This window comes from Bombina bombina, chromosome 5, assembly GCF_027579735.1.
Source record: "Bombina bombina isolate aBomBom1 chromosome 5, aBomBom1.pri, whole genome shotgun sequence".
Taxonomy (NCBI): domain Eukaryota; kingdom Metazoa; phylum Chordata; class Amphibia; order Anura; family Bombinatoridae; genus Bombina; species Bombina bombina.
In genome coordinates this window covers 413,613,508-413,634,550 of record NC_069503.1, presented here as the reverse complement: position 1 = coordinate 413,634,550, position 21,043 = coordinate 413,613,508, and the positions used below count along the sequence as shown (strand labels likewise).

Genomic DNA, 21,043 nt, shown 5'->3' with positions numbered 1-21,043 from the left:
AGGAAAATCTAGTGCTCTTGCTGCCATAGAGTGCTGCAGATGTGAACACTCCTGAGCTTACATGCATGCTTTTTAACAAAGGATAAATAGAAAATGAAGAAATAGAAGTAAACTGGATAGATGTTTAAAATTGTTTGATCTGTGTGAATCATTAATGAAAAAAAAATGCATTTTATCTCCCTTTAACTGATTTCACATACCATACATATGAAAATGACTTGACTGTCCCTTTAATCTGAGATTTAAAAAAATTAAATAAATAATGTAATAGTTATGGAGTGAGAAACCATGAGCAAGAATAACATTTAAATGGTCAGTATGGTGAAAAAAATTGTGTATATTAATTAGAATACCTGGCAAATCATACAGTTTATTGTTTAAAACAACAGGGTAACAACAGCAACGTTTTGGGACTTCTGTCCCTTTCTCAAGCTGATATACTCACTGAATGATATCACCTTATATAGTTACATACCACTAGGTGGCGCTAAAAACAATTACAAAAATTAACTCTTAAATGAACATTCATTATTCAGATAGAAGCATCAAATCTAATATATTTATAAATTGATATTTATACAGTACATCAAAATGTCATAATACTGATAACGTATATACATTAAAAGAACCTAATTTAATTTATTTACATGATTTTAAATAGAGAAAAAAATTACAACCAACAAAGTTTTAATAAATAAGTTGCAACCATCTAGACTTCACTAAAGGAATTTTTTTCTCTCTCCTATTTCATCCTATACCTTTATTAAACACCTGATTATTAAAGGCCTAGTTTTTAATGACCTGATTTTTGGAGAACTAATTTTTTTTTTTTTTTATTGAGGTATAAGATAGAACAATACAAGGTAACCACAAACATATTCCCCCAACCTGTGGGGGCAATTCACAGAAATATACATTACTATTCATATACTGAGTATCGCATCAGAAATAAAAAGTATAGATAATAGCTTACATTTCAAGAACCATAAGAAGTGGAGGACTAATAGCCAAAAGTAGTTGCCAGTAATGTATTGTTATCTAAGTGGTCAATGTACCTATAAATTGGTCTCAGGTTTTTAAGTAAGTAGTATATAGGCCCTCTTTTTGGGTCCTCACAGCTATAGCTTTCCATATTCGGTAGAAAAAGAGAATTTAACATTTGTGACCATGGTTAAGCACAGAAAAATGGACTAAAAAGTATGTAGCAGGGGTCTATAAATGTCCACATGTATGGAGAACTTTCAGGACTATAACATATAGGGCCTTATTTAAGCCCTCGTATATAACACACTCCTTAAACTAAAGAGACCACACTCAGGTCTCTAACCACTAAAAAAAAGAAGCATACCAAAAAAGGAGGAGAATAAAACTAGCATTATATATTATAGGGGAAGGAATAACACTAGCCGCTAGATTGTGTCAGCCATATGTAGAGTAACAGGGAAATTAAATGGAATCTATGTTCCTAAGTTTAATTGTTAAACAAATACTAAGGGAAAACCCTTAGTGGGAGAATCGAAGCCAGCCAGCTGATAGTATAAGACTAGATAAGTAAACCTGTGGGGGGGAGGAAGGTCACCACACATCCATGTGACGTAGCTAAAATACTATTACAAACTTTTCTCAGTGGACCGTTCTTATTTCCTATTGGTGTAACTTAACATATAAAATATTATATCAGAGTCGAACAAGACAGCTTAACATGGTTACCTAACCACATGGTTCTGACTTAATGTCGTCGTTTAAGCTAATATATTAGTTGGGGTAAATATTCTCGACTATAAAATGAAATAAGCTGCTTAGTTGAAATACGCTAGGGGATGCAGTCTCTGCCAAGATACAGAGTACTAACTCAACTTGCTATGGCGGTCAGACCTAAAGCCAACAACTAAGACCTACAGAGCCATACCATGCACAAATTGTGGGATAACACTTCCAAGAATATATATAATATAGAGAGTATCTGTAGTTATGAACAACTCTAGGAGAACTCAAATGGTCGTACACAACCGGAGCACATTAGAAAAAAAGCTAAAGAACATAATCACCAACAAGTTACTACATAATAGCATCTTATAGTATTAACTTAAACCATTTAAATAGCTGCGGGTAGATATATCAGTTGTTAATAAAAGAACAGTAGGATCTGTATATGTATGTTCAGCAACAGAGCCCAGGGCTCGGAGCAGAATATGCCACCTCCTAGTCCAAAATAGAGTATATAAGGATTAAGGTGCTGAAGAATACAGATATGGACTAGAACAAACATCTTATGTCTATAGATTACTTTAGTAGTGAGCAATAAACTGGGAGTGAACCTTAGTAGGAGAGTACTAGGGGTTAAAATATTTTCCAGTAGACTTTCCTAAATGAACATGGTACAAGATTAGAGTGTTTACCTTATAGATTAGCTATTAACAAACAGAGATATATTATGGATTGTCCCCATTTGGTAGCATATCAAAGATTAGCACAAACAAGTATTTTCCTAGTGTAAATCTGACATGGAGAGGGAATTCCAGAGGGATGTACTAGAAGTCTGTGCAAATCTCTCTATTCAGGGGTATACAGTATCTGTTTAAGCTTCCGCAGTTTCATGGAGAGTGTTTATAACTGGGTATAAATATCTAATTCTGTTCAAAAATTGTATAATTTTATATGAAAGGCACAGGCTTAATCTCAAACATGTATAAGTACCCAAGTTACTAATGTGGGGGATAGACTCCTTTTGAACTGTAGAAAACAAACTATAAGCTTCAACAGTAGTAGGGAAGAACTATGATATTATTTGCCTGAATTTAAACATAATAATGGTTAGTTACCTCCTCTCCTAGCATATATATGATTAAAATACAAGGTTGGCACTACTTCACACATACACACTCCAATCCAATACCAGAAGAAAAAAATTAGTTGGTTGGGCTGCATACTTATAATAAGCCTGCTATATGGAATTCGCATCCTGTTAATAAAATGTACACTATAAATGAGAGCAAATTCTAAACTAGGCATCCAGACATATAAGCATTAGTGAAGCAAAAATTTTGGTCTCAAAGTCTGTAAAGAAAGTTCCAGCTATTAAAGTAAATGTCTTAAAGTTCAGAGTATTGCCACATTAACAGAATGAAGCACTCTCTCCAATGTAAGGCACAGTAGAATAGCCTACCCTATACCGGTGTCCAGAAACCCCTTCTGACGGGGGGTCTTATAAAGGAACCATAAGACCGACAAGAAGATCATCTCAAGCTCGGTGCTCCATACTCTCTGCCGCAGGGAAGTTACATCGGTTAATGGGCACTCAATGTTCCTATGCCGTTGCGATAGGTAGTCTCCAACTCTGTTGAGCCCCTCTCCTCCACGAACAGCCGACCATGCACTATCCCCTAAGAGCATATACTTTGCTGTGCTGGGGGGCATCATTAAACACAAGTCTCGGCTTGTCATTACCCCGCACCCATGAGCAGCAGGGTTCATCAACAGTTGTAGAGGGGAGTCTTTCCGGAAGGGCCCTCGTCGCCATTGCAGAGCCGTTATGGAGGCCAGTTCGGCTATTGTAGGTAATGGCATAGAAGATGAGCTATTTGTAGTGTCCGGAGCAAGAGCCCAATTCTCTTTTGGTGCATAACCAGAGGCAGCCGGTAGTTTGGGGCTTTGGCATAGGGGAGCTAATATTGTCTCAATATCGCTTCTGAAGGCTCCAAAGCAAGTAGACAGCCGTTCCTGGAAACTACGCTCCCACCTCTCCATTGTCGGCACCGTAGCCGAATCAACGCTGCTGGTAACCGGAGTAAACATAGTATAGGATGAGAGATGTTCTATATACAGGACTCTGGATCGGGTCACGGAATCTCTGTACTGGCGCTCGCCGTATTTGGCATGCAGCTAGGCAAAATGGCGCCTGTCAGAGTATCACATTTACTTCAATCTATTATTTCACTCCTTACAGTTCTTCCCACACGCCATCAGCGTCATATTCAATAGTAGCAAGTCCACAGATCTAAGTCTCCCCTTTTAACACAGATTTAGGCAATTTCTTGATCATATTACTTGATTTTGATCATTTTGCGCAGAGAGCTACTGATCCACACGTCTGCTTCTGTTGCTGGCTAGCTCCGCCCCCTGGAGAACTAATTTTTAATTTTTAAAGACCTGATTTTTAAAGACCTGGTTTTTAAAGAACTGATTTTTAAAGAAAAACTGATAAGTCCCAGTCTATATTCATGCCTTTAGGCTGCATAGTGCCCAATTCATGAATCCAAAATGCCTCTCTTTGTTTAAGCATTAACTCTCTATCACCCCCTCTGCGTAATCTTGGGACATGATCAATAATTTGAAATCGGAGCTGATTAATTGCATGTTTGTTTTCCAAAAAATGATGTGCAACAGGGGCTGTTAGTTTTTTGGTTCTTAAGATTACGCAGAGGGGGTGATAGAGAGTTAATGCTTAAACAAAGAGAGGCATTTTGGATTCATGAATTGGGCACTATGCAGCCTAAAGGCATGAATATAGACTGGGACTTATCAGTTTTTCTTTAAAAATCAGGTCTTTAAAAATTTAAAATTAGTTCTCCAAAAATCAGGTCATTAAAAACTAGGCCTTTAATAATCAGGTGTTTAATAAAGGTATAGGATGAAATAGGAGGAGAGAGAAAAAAATCCTTTATTGAAGTCTAGATGGTTGCAACTTATTTATTAAAACTTTGTTGGTTGTAATTTTTTTCAATAATTAAAATCATGTAAATAAATTAAATTAGGTTCTTTTAATGTATATACGTTATCAGTATTATGAAATTTTGATGTATTGTATAAATATCAATTTAGAAATATATTAGATTTGATGCTTCTAACTGAATGTTCATTTAAGAGTTAATTTTTGTAATTGTTTTTAGCGCCACCTAGTGGTATGTAACTATATAAGGTGATATCATTCAGTGAGTATATTAGCTTGAGAAAGGGACAGAAGTCCCGAAACGTCGCTGTTGTTACCCTGTTGTTTTAAACAATACATTTGTTATGCTGTCACTCTCTGTCGTTTTTGGATTACTGCTGTGACTATTGGAGTTGGTCACTGTGACTTGCATAACATACCTGTGTGCTGGACTGTATCCCTGTGTTTGAAATCATACAGTTTTCCTATTACAGTAATTAGTTATCTTTTATGTTGGCTTTCATTATATCTCGTGTTTTCTTTAGAAAATGTGTTTGTTCATTATTTGTATATATGCTGGAGCTGCAAACACAATATTGAATGGTCTGACATGTTTGCTAAGAGGGCAGATAATATATTGCTAATTGCTAAGTAGGGTATCTTGAGCACTGTTCTAGTTCGTTACAAAAAAAACATTTTAATGGTTTCTTTTACTGTGTATATAAACTATCAGGAATTAAACCACAAACTAGTCACAAAAGATGAGCCAAGAAAATCAAAAAGACTTTAAACAATTAGAGAAAATGTAAATATTTTTTGTAAGTCCATGATTATATCATTTAAATAAACTCATAGTGCAGATAGTACTAAATTATAATAAAGAAATAACAAAGGGATGTCATGTCTGTCATAAAGAACTTAACAACTATAGCTTATAGATTCTGTTGCATACAATTACCCACTGCCCATTCACATATTTGCGTCTGATAAGTTAGCTAAACAAATGAATATAATATTAACAGACAGCAAATAGTACTAAATTATAATAGAGACATAGCAAAAGCATGTAACGTCTGTCCTACATAACTTAAACACTAAAGCTTATAGATTCTGTTGCATAAAATGAACCACAGTCCATTCACATATTTGCATATGGTAAGTTAGCTAAACAAATGAATATAATATTAAATTTAACACAAAAACACATACAATGATAAATTCTATGGTCTTCTTTGTGTTTCTAGGCATCTTGGGGAGGTTCGGCTTTAATGTCTCGAAAGCATGGTAAACTTTTGCACGGTATCCATAGGTAAGTGTGAAACTGGGAATTATGGCACGTTACTGTATGTATTTGTACTGTAACAAACCACCCGTGTTGACGCTGCTCTTTGTCTAGAGCGGATTCCGTGGCATGGAACCCACATAAAATGTTGATGGCTGGGATCCAGTGTTGTGCCCTGCTGGTGAAAGACAATTCAGTGAGTCTATTTGTATTTGTCATATTTTTTTTTAACCTTTTGTTTTTTTAACCATTTTTTCTATATTAAAGGGACACTAAACCCCAAAAAATAATTTCATGATTCAAGTAGAGAATTCAATTTTAAACAACATTACAATTAACTTCTATTATCTCATTTGCTTCATTCTTTAGATATTCTTTGTTGAAGAAATAGCAATGCACATAGGTGAGCCAATCACATGAGGCATCTGTGTGCAGCAACCAATCATCAGCTACTGAGCCTATCTAGATATGCTTTTCAGCAAAGGATATCAAAAGAATGAAGCAAACTAAATAATAGAAGTAAATTAGAAAGTTGTTTAAAATTGCATGCTCTTTCTAAATCAAGAAAGAAAAAATGTGGGTTTCATGTCCCTTTAACCTTTTGTTTAATATTTAATAAGCCTTAAATAACTTTACTCATTTATATCTGTATTAAAATATGTCTATTTGATATTTTGTTTTTTCAATATATCCACCAAAATAAATTAAAACAAAAAATAAGCTTTAATGCAGTAACCATAATTAGCAGAAGCCTTGGGTTTTAATCTATCTATCTGTCTATCTATCTATCTATCTATCTATCTATCTATCTACTGTACAGTATATATGTGTGCTATTTAAAGGCATGAAAAACAATAAGCAGTTGTTCAAATTTAATAGACACCATTGCAATATGTATTATTCATCATTTTAAAATAATTTTATTTTTGATTTCCTTTTTTAACTTCATTTGTGCAGTGTCCATTACTTCTGGTCACAGCCCTACCAGGGCCTCCATTACATATGCAGCGTCGCCCACAAAAGCCGGCGACACCGTTTTTTTGCGCGGGTTTGGTATCCTATATACAGCGCAGCATATAAATGCGGCACGTATATTTCACCTGTTGCCCGCAATTTTTACTCCCATAAGCTAACATGGGACTGTGTCGTAAATCGGTATCCAATATCCAGCGCAAGGACTTACGTGGTGAAAATGGAGAAATCTTACTCCATTTTTACCTCGCCATAAAAGGCAGCCGTAGCAAGCCTTGCGCTGAGTATGGGAGCACAGTAACTCCCGAAAATGCCTGCAAAAAATCAACTAACACCTAACGCATGCGCAATGTCTATCTACCTGTCAACCGCAATCCCCCACAGCAATAACTAATAAAGTCTATTAACCCCTATATCCGCCATCAAAACCACACCGCAAGTAATAACTAAATTATTAACCCCTAAACCGCCATAGCCCACAACATCATTAACCTATTCAAGTATTAACCCCTAAACCGCCATAGCCCACAATGCAATTAACCTATTCAAGTATTAACCCCTAAACTGCCATAGCCCACATAGCCTATTAAATGTATTAACCCCTAATCTGCCACCGCCAACGTCGCTGCCACTATAATAAAGTTATTAACCCCTAAACCAGGGGTCAGCAACCTTCGGCTCCCAGATGTTTTGTAACTACATTTCCCATGATGCTCAGATAGCCTAAAGAGTGTCTCAGCATTGTGGGAAATGTAGTTCCAAACATCTGGGAGCCGAAGGTTGCTGACCCCTGCCCTAAACCTAAGTCTAACCCTAACCCTAACACCCCCTAGCTTAAATATTATTCAAATAAATCTAAATAAATTTACTATTATAAACTAAATTATTCCTATTTAAAACTAAATACTTACCTATAAAATAAACCCTAAGATAGTTACAATATAATTAATAATTACATTGTAGCTATTTTAGGATTTATTTTTATTTTACAGGCAAGTTTGTATTTATTTTAACTAGGTAGAATAGTTATTAAATAGTTATTAACTATTTAATAGCTACCTAGTTAAAATAAATACAAATTGACCTGTAAAATAAATCCTAACCTAAGTTACAATTACACCTAACACTACACTATCATTAAATAAATTAAATTAATTAATTCTATCAGCCAATCGGAATTAAGGTAGGAAAAATCCTATTGGCTGATGCAATCAGCCAATAGAATTGAGCTTGTATTCTATTGGCTGATTGGAACAGCCAATAGAATGTGAGCTCAATCCTATTGGCTGATTGGATCAGCCAATAGGATTGAACTTCAATTCTATTGACTGATTGCATCAGCCAATAGGATTTTTTCGACCTTAATTTCCGATTGTAGGTCACTTTTTGGAACATTAGGTGAGAGGAAAGAAGGAATCAGTAGTGTGTGCATAAGAAACATAAAAATGAGAGAAAATTTGCTTGCAGGTGTGAGGACAGGAGAGGTTTGAGATTTGAAGAACATTTCATCGCTATAAGTGACTATCGGCTAGATTACGAGTTTTGCGGTATGAGTGAAAAAGCAGCGTTAAGGCTCATAACGCTGCTTTTTCACTAATGCTGGTATTACGAGTCTTGCAGGAATAGGAGTACCGCACACTTTTTTGGCCTTAACGCAAATTAACTTATGCAATTTGCGTTAAGTCTTTTTTCAATGGGACTTCCATGGCACGGATATTACAAGCTTTTTCTGTTGGGGGGGTGTTTGTATTTTTTTTACAGGTAAAAGAGCTGATTTCTTTGGGGCAATGTCCTGCAAAAGGGGGGGGGGTTGATAGGGCTATTAGATTAGGTGTAATTAGTTTAAATATCTGATAAAATGTCTTTTTTTTATTTTGTGTAATTCAGTGGGGGGTTTTTTGTACTTTATGTAATTTATTTAATTGTAGTGTAAGACTAGGTGTTAGTGTACGACAGGTTAGGTTTTATTTTACAGGTAAATTTGTATTTATTTTAGCTAGGTAGTTAGTAAATAGTTAATAACTTTTTAGTAACTATTCTACCTAGTTTAAACAAAATCCAAACTTGCCTGTAAAATAAAAATAAACCCTAAGCTAGATACAATGTAACTATTAGTTATATTGTAGCTAGCTTAGGGTTTATTTTACAGGTAAGTATTTAGTTTTAAATAGAAATTATTTAGGTAATGATAGCAATTTTTATTTAGATTTATTTTAATTATATTTAAATTAGGGGGTGTTAGGGTTAGGGTTAGACTTAGGTTTAGGGGTTAATAAATTTAGTATAGTGGCGGCGACGTTGGGGGCGGCAGATTAGGGGTTAATAATATTTAACTAGTGTTTGCTAGGCAGGAGTGTGGCAGTTTAGGGGTTAATATGTTTATTATATTGGCGGCGATGTCTGGAGCGGCAGATTAGGGTTTAATAAGTGTAAGATTAGGGGTCTTTAGACTCAGGGTTCATGTTAGGGTGTTAGGTGTAAACATAAGTTTTGTTTCCCCATAGGACTCAATGGGGCTGCGTTATGCAGCTTTACGCTGCTTTTTTGCAGGTGTTAGGCGTTTTTTCAGCTGGCTCTCCCCATTGATGTCTATGGGGAAATTGTGCATGAGCAGGTAAAACCAGCTCACCGCAGCTTTCAGCAGCGCTGGTATTGGAGTGCGGTATGGAGCACAATTTTGCTCTACGCTCACTTCTTGCCTGTTAACGCCAGGTTTATGAAAACCTGTAATACCAGCGCTGTAGGGAAGTGAGCAGTGACAATAACTTGCAAGTTAGTACCGCACCACTCTTACCGCAAAACTCGTAATCTAGCCGCATGTGATTGAGAAAAAGTGTCAGAGAGAACCCTAGTATTACTCCTAAAAAGGGTGATTATTATACTAGATAACTTATGCCAGGGAGCCTATCTGCCTGAGTTCAGGTATTGAAAGGCAGCCACCCTCTTACCACCCACTTTTAATATTGCACAACCACTTACTTGTGCAACCACTCCCCTTGCTCTCCTGCAACCAATTGCATAACATCACTAATTGTCAATCATCCAAGACAAATTAGTGCAGAATTATTTAACAACTTAATACCACCAACGTACCATGTACGTCGCTGGTATTTCACAAAGCCCCAATACATGCGCTGTAAATAGCGCAGGTCTTGCCAATGTCAGCAAGACCACGCTATATCTGTGCTAGTAAAACCCATAATGAACATGGACAAACAGGGTACACCGGTCATTAAGGGGTTATGGCTACACCTCTGAGGTTAAGCAGCAAGGATCATAAGACCACCACTACTTACAGTTTCAGAGTTGCATGAGGAAGCCAGCACCACAAGGGCTCTTCAGCTGCTTGTAAGCTAAGAGAAGAAAATGTCAAAAAGCAAAGTTGGCAAGGAAACTGTACCACTCTATCTGCCAAAAAATAAACCTACACTTAAAGCCTCTCATTATACATTATTAGTAGTCATATGGTTGGTTAAAAAATGGCAGTTATTTAATTTGCTGTATACTGTATGTGTTTGTGTGTGTTTGTGTATTTATCTGTGTGTGTGTGTGTGTGTATGTGGCTGTGTGTATTTGTGTGTGTGTGTGAGTATATGTGTGTGTTTATGGGTGTGTGTGTGTGAGTATGTGTGTGTTTGTGTATGTCTGTGTGTGTGTTTGTGTGTATGTGGCTGTGTGTATGTGTGTGTGTGAGTATGTGTGTGTGTGTTTGTATATTATTTGAGTGTGTTTGTGAGTATGTGTGTTTCTGTATGTGTGTGTGATTGTGTATGTATGTGTGTTTGTATATTGTTTGAGTGTGTGTGTGTGTGTGTGAGTGTGTATGTGTGTGTGTGTGTTTGTGTATGTGTTTATCTGTTAGTATGTGTATTTGTGTGTGTGTTTGTGTGTGATTGTGTTCGAGTTTGTGTATGCTATAGGACTTATGGATTTGTTTTTACATAATAGTTTTATCCAATATCAGGGACATTGTAGCCTTTGAGGGATGCTGCTTTTCAATTCCCTTGGTATAGTGTCTTTCATTTCTTGTTTATGCACATTAGAATAACACAACTCTCTCAGTATTACATAATGAAATTAGAAAATTATTTTAAAAACCATGAGCATGGTGATCTTTTGTACTTCAGTGCTTTATCTTAGCTACAAGTCTAATTAGGCTTTGATCACATACTAAAGTTTAATGAACTAATAGGTTTTATCTAGGTCAGTCTATGCTCAGTCAAGTTTAAAATGAAAGCAGACAAGAGTGTCTCACGTCCCCATCAGAAACATAAAATTGTGCCCTATAGTTTTGATACTGTGAAAAAGAAGTATGCTTAAAAATTTAACTGGCTGTTTTCAGAAGGAAATGTAGCAAAACCAGAATGTTATCTGTTTCTTTACATCATTTAATTTACTCTGACATCCCAGAAGAATAGACAACTCTAATATGTTTTAATCAGCTTCTATAGCATCCTAGTTATCAGCCATGATGTAAATGTATTTGTAAATCTTTAAAATATGTCAATATTTTTGTAAAACTTTAAGTTTGTCTCTTTTAAAGTTGATTAGCATAGTACTCGATGTGAACTGTGAATAAAATGATTCCAAACCAATCATTTTCTAAAGGATAATCCTGAATTCAGCAGTATTCCTTATTTTAATTTACATAGTTAAAGGGACAGTCAACAACAGAATTTTTGTTGTTTAAAAAGAAAGATAATCCCTTTATTACCCATTCCCCAGTTTTGCATATCCAACACAGTTATACTAATACACGTTTTACCTCTGTAATTTTCTTGTATCTAAGCCTCTGCTTACTGCCCCCTTATTTCAGTTCTTTTGACAGACATGCAGTTTTGCCAATCAGTGCTCACTCCTAGGTCACTTTATGTGCATGAGCTCAATGTTATCTATATGAAACATGTGAACTAATGCCCTCTAGTGGTCAAAATGTATCCAGATTAGAGGCAATCTTCAAGGTCTAAGAAATTAGCATATGAACCTCCTAGGTTTAGCTTTCAACTAAGAATACCAAGAGAACAAAGCAAAATTGGTGATAAAAGTAAATTGGGAAGTTGTTTAAAATTGCATGCTCTATCTGAATCATGAAAGTTTTTTTTGGACTCGACTGTCCCTTTAAAATACTTACCTGAGCCCACTGGAGAGCCCCCGGGACCCACTCCTCTTCTTTACAGAGCCCCAGCCACACTAACAGCATGCTTAGAGCGGCAGCTCCCAGGGCCTGCACTAAAGAAGAAGGTTTTAGCTGTGTTAGCACCATATCACACAATAAGTATTAGTCTTTTAGCATTTTGAGACTTAAATGAGGGTATCATTTTAAATTGGGATTAGCGTTCACCACTAATTTGAATTGGAAAGTTGTTTAAAATGGTGTGCAAATCATGAAAGAAAAAAACAATTGGGTTTCATGTCCCTTTAATTTGTTTTTGTAGAATAGCCTTATGTAGGATACAGGTTAATATCCCCTATTTATAATTTAAATGCAAAAAATGATATGTTTGATATGTTCATCAGAGACACAATAGGCCTGTGATTTGTCTCCCTATATGTATATGAAGTACAGCCCTCAATGGAATTAAAGCCCTTGATTGAGGAGGATTCTAAATTAGGGGAAGCAAAGACAAAGACGGCTCCATGTATTAAGCAGCAAATGCTTCGATTAAGCCTTTTTAGAGCAGGCTCTCATTCACCTCTAAGCTGGAAGATAGAAATCACTATAAACACATTTGTTCGGGGTGATTGACAGCTTCTTCTCTCACATGAGAGAAGGGGCAGCATTCACACTCAAGTACAGGGTCTGCAGCCATTTAATTGCAAAACGGGGTGGACAGTTTCTCAATTTAAGAACCAGATTTGTACATGAGGCCCTAACATTTGTTTTGTACTTATGCTTCATAGAGTTCCTACACACATGACTATGGGATCTGCCATTTCTCTGATCAATAAATATGGGCAGAATTTTCTGTAATTTTACAGAAGTGATGTCAATAGAGAATTACCCCAAACAGATATCATGTAGGAGCCTGACTGGTGTAGAAATATAAAAGCCATGATTTTAATTTTTTTGTCTCCTCTGAAATTAGAGCAGCAGTTCAAGCAAACGCTCATCCCTCTTTAAAAGCCTTACAGACTGTACAAAAAAAACAAACAAAACAACACACTTGTAGATTATATAACCAATAATGTATGATTGGCAGACATACAATGATCCTCAAACTCAATAGACACACTGGGACATATTTAAAAGCAAATAATTTCTGGCCAAACAAAAGAGAAAATAACAAAGGCTAAAGGGCTCTTATCTTTTGCTGGAATAGGAGACATGGCTGGCAAGAACAACCAGTTTTGTTGCAGTCATCAGCAAACACACTATGGTAAATGACATCATGTTTATGCTACCACAATGTATACACTCCAATTTCTCCATGCAGGTTTTGGGAGCTTTTAACCAAAAATAACAGATTTACAGTATGGCCACTATAAAAACACTGCACATGAAATTTTATACTTACAAAACTATTTAAACTGCATTAAAATGACATGCACCAAATATTTAAAGGGGGAGAAGCATAAACGTATGGAACTTGCTATCCAAAAAAAAAAAAAAAAAATCTACAACTGGATTCCCAAAACATACTTAGGAGCAGAACTTACACCAGTAGTGTTCAAATAAACAGAAAGGTGTAGAACCCCCAACACTAGCTTACCTGTTCCTGTAGGAACACACTGTATATGTGAGGTAACCCAAATACGGCTAGATTACAAGTAGAGCGCTAATTTATTGCGTGCCCGCAAATGGACAAATTCACCCATTTGTGGGCGAGTAATAAATAACCAGCCATTACAAGTGGCTGGTTATTGCTATCACCAGCTCGTGGTAGCAATTAGCGCTCCAAAAATTAACCAGAGGTCAGATCTCTGGTTAATTTTAAAAATCTGCCCCAAATGCCCCTAAACTTAAAGGGACAGTAAAGTCAAAATTAAACTTTCATGATTCAGATAAAGCATGCAATTTTAAACAACTTTCCAATTTACTTCTGTTATCAAATTTGCTTTGTTCTCTTAGTATCGTTTATTGAAAAGTAAACTTATAAGAGCTTAGGAGTGTGCACATGTCTTTAGTACTCTATGGCAGCAGTGTTTTGCAACATTGTATAACAAAGCTACAAATAAAGTTGCAAAACACTGCTGCCATAGAGTGCTAAAGACACGTGCACACTCCTAAGCTCTTATAAGTTTACTTTTCAATAAACGATACACAGAGAACAAATGAAATTTGATAACAGAAGTAAATTGGAAAGTTGTTTAAAATTGCATGTTCTATCTGAATCATGAAAGTTTAATTTTAACTTTACTGTCCTTTAAAGTGTGAGGTTGTATAATAATAATAATAATAATAAAAAATAGCATCTTTAATTTAATTTAAAAAAAAAGAAAACCTGCAAAAAGCAGTATTTATGGGTTAAAGTGAGCAGATCAGGGGTGTTTGAAAAGTCTAAGTTCTCTCAATAATTATATATGTATATACATTTATATAGTCTATGATTAAGGCTCCATAAGAGCTGAAACGCGTCAGATGCCAAGCCCAGCCTTCCTAAAAGGCCCCACATCATAGTAATTTTTTTCCCATATTTTGCTATACTATTGACTTTTAAAACCAAATAAAGGATACCTTGCTTTGAGCTTTTTTGTCTGGATCCTTCTCTTCATTTATGTACATTTATATGTATATGCTTACATACATATATATTTATGTGTTAATATGTGTATATACATATATTCATATACATACAGTATATATTACAAATTAGTGCCCTTCACTGCGATAGTTCTGAAGGCATAAGAACGAGTCTCACATTGGAGCCTATGGAAGCCTGCTCTCGTGAGCACAATGCTTCTGTGCACATTTGCTTCTTAAAGGGATATGAAGCCCTACATTTTTCTTTCATAAATCAGATAAAGCATTTTAAACCATTTTAAACAATTTTCCAATTTTCTTATTATCAAAATAGCTTAATTTTTTGGGCATCCTTTGTTGAGAGGCAGCAATACACTACTGGGAGCTGGCTGAACATCAGATGAGCCAATGACAAGAGGCATATATGTGCAGTCACCAATCAGTAGCTAGTTTCTGTGCCTATCAGCATATGCTTTTCAACAAAGGATACCAAGAGAATACAACAAATTGAATAACAAAAGTAAATTGGAAAGTTGTTTAAAAATTGCATGCTGTATCTGAACCATGAACGTTTACATTTGACTTTACTGTTCTTTTAAGTATATGGTTCTGCCTTTGTGTTTGAAACATTTTTAAGATCACAGACAGAAACCCTATCTACTGGCAGAGGGTGACTGATAACTTGCAGTAGAAACCTTCTTTTTTTATATTTGGAGTATGATAACCATTGCAGCTGTTTTGGTAACCGTACTCTAAACAGGTAGAAACTGGTGACTCAGGCATGAATGAGACGGGTACATATAGAAGTGGTACCCACCTTATTCTAGTAGTCAGGGTCACACCTCACCGGTAGTGATATACTTTGAGAAGTAAATCAAATTAAGTAGTTTTATTAAGAATTAAAATAAAAATAAATAACATAAAACATAAAAAATATGTTCTTTAACAGAGTGAACATATGTGCTCATAAACTGAGATGCTGTGTTGAAGAACTCGGCTGCTGTAGCCAGGGGTGTATTTAGACTTTATAATTCCCTTACAGTGATCTATTCTTTACACCTCTATACCTTCCTCCCTTTCCTAATTTTCTTTCTGCTCCAATGTATCCTAGATCCTCATAAACACAAAAGAGACACTAGGAAAGGCAAACATATGCTCATACATAGGGTAATAACATTTAGTCCCAGAACAAAATTACGTTTTTTTTTTTTCAAATTTCTCCTTGTTAGATTACACGTAACTGCGCCCTATCTCCAGCTAGGAAGTAATTCCAATACAAATTAAAGTACAAGAGTGAATAAAATAAAAAGTGAATAGACATTGGAGCAGTACATACATTTCGGGATGGTTTTCCTGTTAAACAAGAATGAAACACAAAATAAATCTTCATGTAATATCATATTGAAAACATCCTCTTGTGCGATAAACAATCTTAGAATTCCAGGTCCCTTTCAATTTTAGCAATAGGATATTAAGTATTCATATTATTTTTCAGCTAGATACTTTAAATGTTAGTATATTTTTTCTTACTGTTATTTTTTTATTTTGTAATTTAAATAGAGATGACAACCAAGCCTTTTATGCAATGTAATCATATATGTGTCCATTCCTAGCAACATACAAATGATTATTATTGACTATGAATACACTGCTCTGTCTTTCATATGCTGATGTGATTGCTAAATATGACATGGTGAAATTAAATGTTTTATGTATGAGAAGGGATGACTGAAGAGAATTAAGATACATGGGGGTCGATTTAACAAGGGCCGGATGGCCCTGAAAGTAACTGTTTCCTCGCAAGCCTTCAGTCTCACCGGAAACAAGAGTTAAGAAGCAACAGTCTTAAGACCACTGCTCATTAACTTGTACAAATCCTCTGAAGTGGCAGACATCAATCCTCCCGATCGCATACAATCGGGTTGATTGACACCCCCTGCCAGTGTTCGATTGGCAGCGAATCTGCAGGGGCAGCATTGCACAAGCAGTTCACCAGAACTGCTTGTGCAATGATACATGCCAACAGCGTATGCTTTTGGCATTTATCGATGAGCGACGGACATTGTTAAATCAGCCTCATAGTCACTGAAAGGGAACAAGTATTGGGGAAAAATATGCAATTGATTTTTCTTGTTGCTCCATTTCTATATTAGGATCACAATCAAATTGCTATTATTTAGTGATAGCTCACTACATGTATGTATCCATTTACAACTGGTTTCTATTAAATGGTCATAATGATCAGCCTGGTAAGGACCTTTTGATTTCATACACTGTAATACAGCTTCTTAAATTAATAGAGCCACTGCCTTGTAAAGGTAAACACACGTTAAACACTAAGGGATCGATTTATCAAGCTACGGCGGACAGGGGCATAAATATGTGCTCCTGTCCGCCGCAGCTCTCCTCTGCCGGAATTCATCATTGCATAAGTATGCAATTTTGTGCTCATAAGCTGTCAATCTCCCCAGGCGGACGAGATCGGGGTGATTGAAATTTGCCACCTAAGAGGTGGGAAAGAATTAGGGAAGCAGCGGTCTTATGACCGCTGCTTCATAAATACGCACTGCAAGTTTTCATGTGAGAACCTGCAGTCATAGGGGTGTGAAGCCTTTAATAAATCGACCCCTTACTAAAACCATCTGCCAAAGTTAACCCTAACCAACCTGGATGCACATTGCTTTTAACTAATTACAATAAACCCAGCCCACTGCAGAATCACAGCCCTACTTACTTTCTTACCCTGTCCAGACTGACAACTCTAGTTCCAAAGGCCTACCCTGGCCCTTAACAGAAAGCCTTCAATGCAATACCCAAATATACAAAGAGCACTTCTACATGACTCCCCTATGCCCTAAAATAACTCCATCTACTGATTAATTAATCAAAAGAATTTGAGGTTTCAAGTTTTAGAATAAGCCCTCTTACAGAAAAAAAAATCATAAAAAAGATAGAACACTAAAGGATGAAACCAATGTTAAAAATTATAAATGGGGAATCCCAAAGACTGATGAACAACCACAGTAAAATGAGGATAAAGGAAGGATATCTACTTTGAAAGTAGTATTTTTAAGGTTATATGGGCACAGTGTGGCAGTAGATCAGTAAGTTTACTAAGTGTTAAGGGATAAGTGGGTCTCTTTGGTGTTTGGATTGCCTTTAGGGTTTACATACTGAGGAACATGTGGAGAGCCTAAATTGGCTAGTAGCACTGTGATTTTGCATGAGAACATAGTAGTTTAGTGGGGCTGGGGTTGTGGAGTGAAGTTAGAGCCGTGGGATTAAAGGGACACTGAACCCAAATTGTTTATTTCGTGATTCAGATAGAGCATGCAATTTTAAGCAACTTTCTAATTTACTCCTATTATCAAATTTTCTTCATTCTCTTTATCTTTCTTTGAAATGCAAGAATGTAAGTTTAGATGCCGGCCCATTTTTTGTGAAAACACTGTGTTGTTCTTGCTGATTGGTGGGTAAATTCACCCACCAATAAACAAGTGCTTTCCATGGTTCTGAACCAAAAAAATAGCTTATATGCCTTCTTTTTCAAATAAAGAAAGCAAGAGAACGAAGAAAAATTGATAATAGGAGTAAATTAGAAAGTTACTTAAATTTGCATGTTCTATCTGAATCATGAAAGAAAAAAATGGGGTTCAGTGTCCCTTTAAGATTACTTGAAGTGTGTGGCCAAGGTCAGTGTTTATTATGTTGGAGGTTTTGGAACAATTGAGAATTATGCATTCTTATATTAAAATTCAGAGGTTGTACAAAGTCTACTCTAATTAGCAGTCTCCCTTATGCCTTATACAATTCAGTGCTATATGTCTTTTTTTTTTTAATCTAGTAGGGACACTTCTGCCAAGTCTAGCAGTTATGTGTTTGTATAATGATATGATATGTCACGGTACACTGTGATCTCACATAATGAATTTAACTAACCTATACTATTTTTCCAACATTGAGGAGCTCTTTCTTAAACATTTTCTTTCATAAGATTGTGAGAGTCCACGAGTCATCCCATGTGAGATTTAAGAAGGAGGAAGCGAAACACCCCACACAACAGAGCCTTAATCCCTCCCACTTTCCCATTATTCCTTGTCAATGTTTTGCCTCTCGCAAGGAGTGATGGTGAAACTTTAACTGCTGATCTAAATATCAATTGATAGGGGTTCTCAGACCAATGTGAGACCCATTATACCCCTCAGAGAGCTGGTAACAGGATGGAGGGGTGTACATGAGTACAATTTGCAATAAGAGTAAATCTCTTTGAAGCTTTGTAACCTATCTGCTAAGTCTGTGTCTATTGCCAGACAGGGGTCAAAGAAGCATTGCATTTGCAGCAAAGAACTCTTGGATTTCTTACCCACCAGGGTTATCCCCAGGACAGTCTACAGACCTGCCTCCTAAATTAAACATTCACTTGGCAATTTCACAGCTGATAGCATTCATGCCTCCCCCAGGTAAATGCAAATGCATGGAAAGGGCACAAGAGAACCCTTTGCATCTGGGACATCCATAACGAGTGACTTGTCTAGGTACCCTGTAACCTCCAGGAGTACAACTGAATTAGAATCTTCCTCCTCAACTGAGTATGATTATTCAGAAACCTAGGACCCCCTTATGGTGATAAGTTCTTTAAGTCAGTCCCAAATAAACTATTTTCAATATGTCTAGGCAGACTACAATTCATTTATTGGACAGTACCACTTGTAAGGATTCAATGGACAGAAAACTTTAAGGTTTACATGGATGCTGAGTTGGGGCATAGCGTCGGGTTCCTGTAAAGTGCAGGGAATTTGGTCTACTAAGGAGGAGATGTTACCGATCAATACATTGGAACTTTGTGCATTCTTTAGCTAGCACTAAGTAGTGCATTGTTCCTACTTCATCAAAGGATACCAAGAACATGAAGCAAAATTGATTATAGAAGTAAATTGGAAATTTGTTTAAAAATGTATCTGAATCAAGAAAGAACAAATTGGGGTTCTATGCCCCTTTAACATTTAAAAATGTACAAACACTTTGTTTTAATTATGCACAAACATGCAGATCATTATAATTCAGCTGTGATTTATTTGGGGTCTGAACTATATTTTTCAACTTTTTATTAAACATGGGTAGAATTGTGTTCATGACCTAATACACAACCTCACATTTATAATACTAACTGATCACTTAATAGGCACGGATATCTCAACATGAAATTATTATTATTATTAGAAATAATAATTAATAATCGGCTAAATTACGAGTTTTGAGGTATGAGTGAAAATGTAGTGTTATGGGTTATAACGCTGCTTTTTCACTACCGCTGCTATTACGAGTCTTGTCAAAAAAGCTGTACCACACACTTTTTTGGCAGCAATTTGCGTAAAGTCTTTTTTCAATGGGACTTCCATAGCGCCAATATTACAATCTTTTTCTGGGAGGACAAAAAGTGAGCGGTACAGTCTATACTGCAAGATTCGTAACACAATCTAAAGTCAGTAGTTATGAGTTTTACGCTACAAAGCTGTAGCATAAAACTCATAACTAAAGTGCTAAAAAGTACACTAACACCAATAAGCTACCTATTAACCCCTAAACCGAGGCCCTCCCGCATCGCAAACACTAAAATAAAATTATTAACCCCTAATCTGCCTCTCCCGACTTCGCCGCCACTATAATAAACATATTAACCCCTAAACCGCCTCACTCCCGCATCGCAAACACTAGTTACATATTATTAACCCCTAATCTGCCACCCCTAACATCGCCTCCACCTACCTACATTTATTAACCCCTAATCTGCTGCTCCGGACATCGCCGCCACTATAATAAACATATTAAAACCTAAACCTAACCCTAACACCCCCTAACTTTAATATAATTAAAATAAATCTAAATAAAACATACTATTAATAACTAAATAATTCCTATTTAAAACTAAATACTTACCTGTAAAATAAACCCTAAGCTAGCTACAATATAACTAATAGTTACATTGCAGCTAGCTTAGGGTTTATTTTTATTTTACAGGCAAGTTTGTATTTATTTTAACTAAATAGATTAGTTAGTAAATAGTTAAAAACCTAGCTAAAATAAATACAAATTTACCTGTAAAATAAACCTAACCTGAGTTACACTATCACTTAACCTTACTCTACAATTAAATAAATTATTTATAATTACCGAAATTACAAAAACAAACACTAAATTACACAAAATAAAAAATAAATTATCAGATATTTAAACTAATTACACCTAATCTAATAGCCCTATCAAAATAAAAAAGCCCCCCAAAATAAAAAAAAAACCCTAGCCTAAACTAAACTACCAATAGCCCTTAAAAGGGCCTTTTGTGGGGCATTGCCCTGAAGAAATCAGCTCTTTTACCTGTAAAAAAAAAATACAAACAACCCCCAACAGTAAAACCCACCACCCACACAACCAACCCCCCAAATAAAATCCTAGCTAAGCT

At 35.9% G+C, this 21,043-nt stretch overlaps 1 protein-coding gene across 1 annotated transcript in view; it reads left to right on the top strand.

The window, feature by feature from the left end:
• GADL1 (glutamate decarboxylase like 1) overlaps nt 1-21,043 on the top strand; it is a 579,827-nt gene that overhangs the window by 307,714 nt on the left and 251,070 nt on the right. The window contains exons 10-11 of the mRNA XM_053714251.1: nt 5,893-5,957; nt 6,045-6,126. Of these exons, the coding sequence (XP_053570226.1) occupies nt 5,893-5,957; nt 6,045-6,126 (147 nt within the window). The remainder of the gene's footprint in view (nt 1-5,892; nt 5,958-6,044; nt 6,127-21,043) is intronic.